At 35.4% G+C, this 10,790-nt stretch overlaps 3 protein-coding genes across 15 annotated transcripts in view; 1 reads left to right on the forward strand and 2 right to left on the reverse strand.

The window, feature by feature from the left end:
* Positions 1-5,697, reverse strand: part of LOC124307851 (uncharacterized) — a 33,269-nt gene extending 27,572 nt beyond the window's left edge. For 2 of the 13 annotated variants that reach the window (XR_006908866.1, XM_046769998.1), the window contains exons 1-2: positions 5,559-5,697; positions 4,852-4,955 (exon numbers count right to left, since the gene is read on the reverse strand). The gene's annotated coding sequence lies outside the window, so the exon portion shown is untranslated. The other 11 variants (XR_006908865.1, XM_046769999.1, XR_006908869.1 and 8 more) reach the window with 9 other exon arrangements.
* LOC124307848 (mitochondrial coenzyme A transporter SLC25A42) lies at positions 5,646-8,194 on the forward strand. Its single transcript, XM_046769994.1, has 5 exons — positions 5,646-5,789; positions 5,918-6,246; positions 6,359-6,621; positions 6,827-7,007; positions 7,115-8,194. The coding sequence occupies exons 1-5, from the start codon at positions 5,646-5,648 to the stop codon at positions 7,239-7,241; spliced, it is 1,044 nt and encodes a 347-aa protein (XP_046625950.1). The 3' UTR covers positions 7,242-8,194.
* Positions 7,549-10,454, reverse strand: LOC124307849 (mitotic checkpoint protein BUB3). Its single transcript, XM_046769995.1, has 5 exons — positions 10,260-10,454; positions 10,100-10,169; positions 9,683-9,993; positions 9,421-9,566; positions 7,549-9,262 (listed from the first exon to the last, which is right to left on the reverse strand). Exons 1-5 carry the CDS (start codon positions 10,452-10,454, stop codon positions 9,004-9,006), a joined length of 981 nt encoding a protein of 326 aa, XP_046625951.1. The 3' UTR covers positions 7,549-9,003.
* Between the last annotated feature and the right edge of the window lie 336 nt (positions 10,455-10,790).

Consider the following 10,790-nt stretch of genomic DNA (forward strand, 5'->3'; position numbering starts at 1 on the left):
AGCTCGATGGAGTAGCGCGAGTCGCGGGCGTTGAGGTTTTGGATCAAACCGTGCGTTGATTGGTCGTGAAAAGAAAACGGTGGTGTGTGGGTTATAAACACACGGATGAAATGCAAATGAGAGGTGGACGCAGGTTATTTTTAACCCCTTGAATACAGTGAGGTCCAAGATGTGATGAGAGGAGGAGCCGTAGACAAATTCCCCTAAACTCGAGGAACGTAACGCCTCCGACGTTTCCGCGGTTTGGAATCCCTTATCTCCGTCTCCCGGGGTAAATACATCGCCCTCGTTGGACACCGTCGGACAAAGGTAGCCTTTACCAATCGGAGATCTATTTCGCTCTTTGATCCCTTATACACCACGACGTAGCGACATTACGTGTTTTTCTGCGACACTTTTTTTCTCTGGCAGACTCGCTTTGTCATTGTGTTGTCCGCGGGGTTCGTTTTCGGTAGTGATAATCGGGAAACGCACGCACGTACATGCCAAATCGATAGCTACTTTTTAATCGTGTTTTTCCACTTGTCATACGTCATTTGTAACGACATAATTTATCCAGCCGTACAAGTTCGTCAATTTCGCCTACTCGGGTTTATATAATTAATTTTCACTGGTAAGTCTGCGCGGCCTTTTGTTCTCTCCGAATAGTGACTAAAGTAATACATACGAAATTGCGAAACGCCCACCCAGTTTTAAACTACCAACACGCACAAGGCTGAAGTTAGTAACGTTATCGTAACGAAACATTGGGGAAAACATTATTATTTTCTTATTTTTTGCAGTGACTTTTAAGGATCCATGATTAACGTTAACCGTAACGAAACATCATAAAATAAATCGTTTTACGATTGTAGAAGAACTTTCGGGGAGTTTGCTTTTCAAAATACCGACACGTTTTCTTTGTTATGATTTACTAGCTGAATTTCAGACAATCCCGTGGGTACGAAATAGGTAACTATTTTCCTAAACATGCATCGTTAAAGTATTGTTACTAACTTCAACTTCATCAATACGCGCTTTCTTATCCATGCTGCATATTCGAGCAATGTTACTAATACCTGACATCACGTTACAATTGTACTAAGCTCAGTACAATGAAAATAACTCGTTTTACAGTCTGTCGATGATATAGATGAATGAGTATCTATCACCATTGTACGGTTCGACACATGAGGCTGAAATAAATGACGATAACGTGACGAAACATCAGGGGAAAAAATTATTATTCCGCAATAATAGTAGAATGACGTTTATAACGAGTTGGCTTTTCAAAATAAACGTATGTTTTGTTTATCGTGGTTTAAAAAATTTCAGACATTTCCAAAGGCGCGAAGTAATGATTTTTCCCAAACATCTATCGTTACACTAACACTCTACTACATTCATCCTGATTTTAACACAGGTTTGATACTTTCAGTTTTACGTACATACCTATAGCGGATGCGTTTGTAAACGTAATTAATTCGGTTTTATGTTTCCCGTGTGTTTTAACGCGTGTCCAACGCGTGGTTTGAAAACTGATTCCGAACACGTATTTATAACGTGGCACAATTTGCATTTCAAGGATAAACAAATCGGTGTGGATATAGGTAACGTTGCGTAGTAGATGAATATACCTACCGAAACTGTTTTTGCGATTCTTTGTTGATCAAGGCACACGTGCGCTATATCCTGCAATAGCTGGCTCATTCTGATCATACTATATAATTGAGGGATAGCATTAGATTTTTTAACTTTATAAAATCAGTAACTGTAGCTGAGCTCTTGCTACAGGTCAGCGATCGTATTTGTTATGATAATATCCATATACCCACTCCGTTATGTAACGTTATTTAAAAGTAGAGAACTTACGTGCCACAAATTCTCGGCTGCAATTCATATGCCAATATATGCAAACACCTAGCTCTGCCAAAACGTTCGATGTAAAGCGTAATGGGCTTAGGTATAAGATATCCGCAGGCTGATGACTATCTGTGCTGAAAGACCTGTTAATCGATTATAAGCTTACAGATTCTGTACGCGAGCCAATATCACAATATTGAACTTTGCGCTCTATAATTCATTCTCGTTGTTTCAATTTCGTATCGTCTTTTAACTCGTATTTATCCGCGAACCACGTGTAGTGGTATGGACGAAAATTTTTACGGATTAGTGCAGAATTTTTCTAAGCTGGACGAAGGTAATTAATTCGATATATTTATTGACAGTCACGTTTATTGAGTACTTCCTCCGTAAATAAATTATCAATTTGAGGGTGATAAAAATAGCTGGCCAACGTGAAACGATCCGACATACATGAAAGTTTATATTTGTTATCACATTGCAGTGTATATACAAAAGCTACCGCATAATTATTCTGACGTCAACGATTAATCGCTGCCCTCTTTGAATATGTTGTCTATAATGCGAGAATTTTAAAGTTCCGCATAACACGGAGCGATAAGACACATAGAAAGAAATTTCCAAGTGCCAAGTTCGTTGGTGAATTATAATTTGATTATTATAATTGATTAATTTCTTTCGCATTAAAAAAAATGTGACCAATTTAATACTATGAACATTTTTCTTAGATTAAATAAAGTATACGCAATTTTATTTCCACATAATGTAAGTTTTGTTTGTTATAAATCACGGCGTTTCAACAACGTGTTTTAAAATTCGCACGATGTTCACGAGAAACTTCTTATCGTTTTTTTCATCTATTGATAACACGGGTGTGTAAACTGTTCAGGGCAAAGTCCCTTTTGCACAATAAGATTGTTTGCGTGTATTATTCGCTATTGCGTCTACGATAATTCTTTACAATACATACTGATAATATGATTCGCAAATAATTACGCAATCCGACAATTGCCAACGACGGGCAATGAGCATTTCTTATGTCACATATCTTATCGCTAATTATTACGATGCTATTATACGCATTAGGTGTATATATATTCATGTGCTTGAAATGATATATAAAATTGTAAATGACCGTGAATACACTTGAGTGAATAAATTATCTGCATGACGCTGTACAGCTGTGACAATTATTACGTCTTTCAAATTATTTGATCAATGAATTATGCCTTGAATTTTTTGTTTATCAATTTTAGTCTTTTGCATACAAAATTTCCCGCAAAGTGAACACTTTTACTAAAATTTTTCTTCTCATATGAACTTTATATCTTTTCTGCTTCTAATTGCCGTTATATATCATGCAGATGTAAAAATATCGACATATTTCTACGACAATAATTATAACATCTTGATATAATTAACATCCAGATCGTATTATGCAATAAATATTACATCGTGCATCGTGTATTTACAATACCGCACATACAGAGATCAAATATTTTTACAACTGTATATCGGCATTTTGGAGTAAGGAAAGATCCGAAGCGACTGAATAAAAAGAATATTTCATTAAAAGTGTTCGCATCTTGTCCCAAATTTTTAATGCGAAAGACTATGAATTTGAAAAATCTTCAAGGTATAATACAGTCTCAAATACAAAAAAAGAGTGCTTTAAAATATTGGACCGGTTTATTGACGTATAAGAGAATGCATATATTAACCTATGAGGCTGAAGTTATAAGTAACGTTAGCGTAAAGAAACGTTGAAATAAAAATCACAATTTTGCAGCTTCAGAACATAACTGATTTGCCGGTTTACTGAATCTCAGACAATTTAAACGTTACGAGTTATAAAGAGTTTTTCTAAAAATGTATAATTACGACAACGTTACAGACTTCAACCAGATATATATATATATGCCTGCACAGCAATCTTATCTCACAGTTTCAACATGTTTTGTACGTATTTATTGCCAAACATGTTATCAAATGTTCGTATACGTCCGCGGGCGCGTAAAGCGTTGAGACAAAAAAGTTTAATCACTTGTATCAAAGGTGAATTGAAATCGAATAACAACTATCGATGTACTATATACGTATATTATATTTAACATCATACCCCGCAGCAGATTTTTGTCTCCCGGAACAAGTATTGCGATCATAATATGATGTGGGGAATTTTAACGACGTGAAAAATATTACCTGAGGAGATTGTTTTGATACGATTTAAAGAAAACAAATATTTCATACAATCATTTAAAGGAAATTGAAACTTTTTTTTTTTTTTTTTCAAACATTTCACGACAGGATGCACGAAGGAGAAAGATCTGTTGCAGCGCTTTTCGGATGAATGAACGTTTGCTTGCATAAATATAGGTATACATACATGTTCACCATAGGGTCAAGCACCCGTGATGCAAGCATATCCCCGTTTCAGCGTGTATATACTTTTTCCGGGTGTTTCCTCTGATGATTTTTTCTTTATAAATAACCACGTGCTGCTGCGATGTTTTTTTCTTTTTTGCCAACGAAAGCACGAGAAAAGCTCTGAAATGTGTCATAATTTAAGTTTTTTCCTGGGAATATTATATACCTATAAATATATATATATATATATATATATGTATCTATGTAAATTTAAATAATCTTAAAATTATATTTCTACTTCAATAATTTTATTGTTCATGCCTATCTTACGCAATATTCTTCGAAATACCTCATGCAGCACATCGGCTTTAAACGCTGATTTGTAACGAAATTCACGATTGAATTAAATATATAGACATATGCGACTCGAGCGGGAAAATATTTTCTTTGCCAATTTTTGAAACCCGTATTTCTTTCTTGCAACCCGTCAATATTTACGAGTAACAATTCGCTTAGTAAGGATCGATGACGTACTTCACTCAAAGATTATCATCTGTCTATGTGCAATTATCATCTCTTATATACATTTAGCGACAGATGTTGCTGCGCAAATTTACGTGTATGATACATGTATAAACGTACCTATTGACTTCTTGAAAACAGTCGTGCAATTGTCAGAATCCCGTACGCGTATAATTGGAGTCCACAATTTCATGAAGCTGGCGTTAGCAGCCAAAGGTGTTCAACTTTTTGGAAATAGAAAAAAGCAATTCAGTTTTATCCTCCATTCCAATAGCAATTGAAAAATGGAATGTATTATTTATAAAACATTGTTGCACGCTACATTGATGTATATACCTCTATGGTAATGCAATGCAAGTATATCCTCATCTTATCATGCGGTTCTAATAGTGAAAAAATAATTCTGATAGATGTATTGATTGCTGCATGAAATACGGAAACAAATCTATCGCTTATCTTTAATTCACGTCGTGAGTTCATATCAGTACTTATATATGTGTAAAGCATACTTTTTCACACGTGTTGTGAGGTACTTGTATCGATACATGATTGATACTATATACTTGTACGTACTTTGGACTTTATATACGGAAATATCTATAATATCTTTCGACACGTATGTATACCTACTATTTTTCACCTTTGATTTTGCATGTATACTAGAAATATGTAACGATCACTGCTCCATATTATTCTGAGTATATAAGTGTAAAAGTTGAATAAGAAAAAATAGCAATACCTCTTTTTAAGTGGTGAAAACCAAACATGCAAAAGCCTTGGATTCTTCTTCACGATTTTTAAAGATATTTATTTATTTTTATCCTCACCCTGTTTTCAACACAGAAAGGCAGCGTCCGATTAACCCTGGCCGGGATCGGAGGCCAGTAGTACGAGTTTGCAGCTAGGCGACGGAGATGAGCAGCCACGTAACGTCTGGCTGTGCAGAAGGCAGTCAGGTCGTCCTCGAACGCCTCCAGGCTACTGTGATGGCCGGCTCCGCCAAATCGGTTGGGTCATCCTTGCCCCCCTCTGTCGCCGAAAAGCTGACTGAAACGAAAGTAAGTTTTACATAACGAAAATTTACAATAAAAGAAACAATAAGCTGCGATAAATGATGAAAGAAATTATTGAATCATAAGTTTGAAAAGTAGAGGTAGATTTTTTAATCAAAGTCTTATTCTTTCAGCCTACGACACAACTCCTTGCCGAGGAGCAGCAGATTTCAAACACCCAGAGGGTCTCGACAAGTTTAGTTTCCGGTGCCATAGCAGGAGCGTTAGCTAAAACAACAATAGCTCCCTTGGATCGAACCAAAATTAATTTTCAAATATCACAGCAGCCTTATTCAGCCAAAGCAGCTGTCAAATTTCTTAATAATTCATACAAAAATGATGGCCTACTGAGTCTTTGGCGAGGGAACAGCGCTACTATGGCAAGGATCGTACCCTATGCAGCTATCCAATTTACAGCCCACGAACAATGGAAGAGGATACTGGGCATTGATAGGCCAGAAAAGTGAGACAGTGTTTTTTTACCTAGCAAAGAATATTTTTTGTTAAAGTGAGATCTATAACAGTTCCAATTGTTTTATCTGCTTCAATTTTTGACATTTTGTTTTCTTTGTCAGGAACAAAACCCTGAGCTTTCTTGCGGGTTCCTTGGCCGGAGTTACGTCGCAGGGCTTAACTTATCCTTTGGATCTTGCACGAGCCAGAATGGCTGTCACGCAGAAGACTGAGTACAGAACACTCAGGCAAATTTTTTCACGTCTTTACAGGCGAGAAGGGGTGACTGCTTTTTACCGTGGTTTTACCCCTACAATGTTAGGCGTCATTCCGTATGCTGGATTCAGTTTCTTTACGTATGAAACTCTGAAGCAATTATTAGCTGGTGAGTAATTATACGTATTACGGTATAAATGGAGTTCTTGGTTTTTTTTTAACAAAAATAATCATTCTTTTTTCACACTAATTTCACAATCAGACAAATATACCATTCGCCTTAATAAGTAGAAATATTTCAAATCCTTTTTGACGGTATGAATTCTCTGTCGTTCAATTCATATCTCCTTGTTATTCAATTTTTATCCTCACAGTTTATATAGTTGAGAGTCCTGGCTTATCAACTATGTCAGCACTGATATGCGGAGCTGTAGCTGGAATGGTTGGCCAAACAAGTAGCTATCCTCTTGATATTGTTCGTAGAAGAATGCAAACATCAGCTATAAAAGGCGGAGCTTATCAATCAATAACCACAACCATAGTAAAAATATACACGTGAGTATACCGTTCCAACCACATTAGATTTTGTAAAAAAAAAATTACTACTGTATGATGTTCAATTTTCTCAACCATTGATAAACATTTGGGACTTATAATTTCAGAGAAGAGGGAGCGTTTGCCTTTTTCAAAGGTCTTAGCATGAATTGGGTCAAGGGTCCTGTAGCTGTTGGAATAAGTTTTGCAACTTACGACGTGATTCGAGATGGGCTGAGAAATGTTTTATCATAAAACGATAGTAAAATCGTTTTATCTGCCCTGTAATAGCTTGCGTACATACGTTACATTTTATTACATAAGAATTAAAAAAAAAAAGCTAAAACATTAATTTGTTATGAAAATTTAAATATTGAGGACATGTGTTTAAAAAAAAATCGTCCTTATAAAATCCTAATCTCTTATCTTAATCAAATTTTGTACATATATATATTGTACAGATATATGTATATATATCTGTTAGTCTTGCTACAAGTCGTTGTTAAAAGTTGTGTACATAGTATCCTGTAAGTGTTGAAAAAAGTAACGTTTTTTAAAAGTATTTATGTATCAAAAAACGTGATGACAGCAATGGAACATTTTTATCAGTTCCTATCGTTATTAGCGGGTGTGATTGTTACTCATCTATGTTGATGAAGCTGTGAACTCATGCGTCAAGACAATATATCCACAGCTTCATAGAAATAGAGGGAGACCTTGCTGTTTAATTTCAAAAAACGAATGGTTGCTAGTGAAATATGTTTATCAAGTGCAGAATTGAAAATATATATATATATATATTTAAAGTTGTTGTGTATTGAATTTGTCCGTCTCTTGACGATGTGGATTTTCGTATACTATTATTGTACAAACTACAATTTTTTTACATTCTAATATTTAGTATAAAATATTATGCATTATCACATCAAACTTTGAGTCTCATTCGCAAGTATTGTGATTACGGAAGGGTGCAATGGTATTTTTGTGATCGCGATTGTTGCCTGATAATCTATATCATTTTTAATGCAATAAATGATCAGGCGATGTAGTAAATTTGCGTAAAATAGTAATATGACAACCTAAACCTATAATTATTGTAATTTATAATTCTGACAATAATGTACTTAGTTATGAAGTCAATATTATATATAATGTAATGTATTGATCTGTAGGCCTGCACAATCATTACATATTTTATTATTCTTTTACATTTCAGTTGAAACTTTTTTTACGATACCACTTTACGGCCTAATTGGTTGAATAGCAGTAGGTACTCACCTTAATTTTATAGTGTAATTGAAAAAAATTAAAATACATACAAAACTAAAGTAATAACTGCTTTCGTCCGCCGTTACAAATCAATAGCTAAATGCTGTTTCAAGATTAAATTAAAGAATGTCATTAAAGCCGCTCATTATTGAAGAAATTACGTTTAAACAAATTACTAGGCACAAATCTGAGTCGATCTAATCACATAAAATAAGCTAGAAATGTTTGTCAATAGTCATCGACAACATGGTGAATAAACTGTTTAGAAGAAGAACCTGTGTTTTGAATTCAATTTAAACGACAAACTAAAATGCTGTCAAACAAGATTGAAAAATGAAAATACACATCAAGTTCATTACTTGGAAACTACTAATAATTAATACTGCATATCGATAAAAATTATTCATTTGATTAATCACTATTCACAGTTCGAAAAGTTGACAGATGTTGCAGTTGATCTAACTGAAGAAATATTAATATTCTCAAGTTAGCATTGTTTTGTATGTCATGTATAAGTGAGATTAAAAATCTCTTTATCGTTTATTCACAAAATTGGAAAAGTTGTTTATTCTGCCCGATTATACACAATTATCACTGATTACGAATATGCGATGGTAAAAACGTCGACCATTAATCAGTTCTTATCAGTTGAATAATTACGTTAGTCATAAAACATCATGCCTTTATCCAGTGTTGAAGGCATTTGTCGATTGAGCTAGTTGATTTCACACAATGCGCAAGTTTCTTTTTATTTTGGTTTAGTTTCCTGATCATTTACATATCTGATGTATATACTTTCTTCGTTCGCACCACCCGGTGGAATTTCCGCTTCATTCAAGTATGAAACACCAATAGCTAATGCACAACCATCGTGACTAAAACTGAGGGCAGCAACACCTGCATTGTATCTATGGAACTGACATAGGCGTTTTTTGTTGAAACCATCCCAGATGTTAACGAATCCATCTGATCCACCAGTTGCAAACGTGTTGTATGTGGAGTGAAAACTGTAAAACAAACAATAAATTCTAGTCCAGGTACGCAAACAATCAAAAATGATCATTAATATTCTTTTGAAATTCTGATGCAAGGAAATTACTATGACTGTCGAAACATTTTTTCTGTGTGTTTTCGACATAATCGATACACCTATGAACATTCTTACCTAATTGCATTGACTGGATAAATGTGTTCAACATTATTCTCTTTTATCCTGTGGCATTTGAAGGCATATTTTTTTTTCTGTGCCTCAGGAGTTGTATCAAGATATTCAACGGCGACCCGTCCTTCTATGCTGCTAAGAACGTAACCCTAGAGAATAAAAATTAAACACTCGGTAAATTCTTATGAAAATTTCACCATTAGACATAAGAGAATGAATGATTGGTAATTGATTAATGGTGCTGTTGTTATTAATCCATATGAACCTGTTCATTTGGGAAGCCCTTAATGCAGCGCGTTTGGTATTTTAAGCTGCTTTCGCGACGCTGAAACATTCCCGCCATATTTCGAAGATCCCATATGCAAACTTTTCTTTTTGCTGTACCAACAACAAACTTATCCCCACACACAGACAGGGCAAGTACAGTTTCAGGCTGTTGATAGCTGCCTACACAGGTTGGGCTTCTTGGATCCCATAATTTTACTGCAGCATCCCAACCCCCGGTCAAGATTGCATTCAAAGCTGCACAATACTCGATTTTTCGAATTGGTTTCTCGTGCGTTCCCATAACAGACTCTGTGAAATTTCAGTTATATAATAGAAACATTTCTAATCACTGAATGGTGCGACAATTTCTGGTTGTAATAATGTTCATTGGATATTTCACAGTTCAAATTCGTACCTGTGTTGCTATTGATGTCATACATCTTCAGTGTATTATCCAAGCCGCCACTGTACGCATGGACCGCATCCTGTACATGAAACATACAATAAGGCATGAGTTATTAGATTGATCGGAGCATCTTATGCGTCCGGTACATAATACATCAGTGAAGAAGTACCTGGAAAGCGACGTCCAATACTGGCAGTTCATGATTGTATTTTAGCCGCATAGTATTGGCCTGAATATCGTATAGTCGGACTGTGCTATCCCACGACGAAACCAGAAGAAATTGCGTTGAATTTGGTCCGAATTCAACAGCCGAAATAGCGTCTGTCGGTGGTGTTTTAAGTTTGAATTCCGTTCGTGACTCCATTTCGGCAAAGCAGACCTTGCTGAATTTCGGTAATATATATCGGTGTATTTGCTTTGGGCAGCGCTGCGAATGCGTAATACCCTACTTCGGTAAAATGAACGGTGTATTCAGAAATGAATTTTGTGGGTTAATGCTGCTTTTATGGTTTTGTAGGTTATGTCTCTAAATCTGATCTGTACACAAATGTGCACACGTATATATCTGTATATACCTATGAACGTACACGCATCCATGCAAATACAACACCTGTAAAACGAAACTCGATGCCTACGATGCCTACGGATTTCCCATGGTAGCACTAGTAGAATATTGCGATACTTCAATGGGTATTTCTTA

Source organism: Neodiprion virginianus, chromosome 6 (assembly GCF_021901495.1).
Source record: "Neodiprion virginianus isolate iyNeoVirg1 chromosome 6, iyNeoVirg1.1, whole genome shotgun sequence".
NCBI classification, from domain to species: domain Eukaryota; kingdom Metazoa; phylum Arthropoda; class Insecta; order Hymenoptera; family Diprionidae; genus Neodiprion; species Neodiprion virginianus.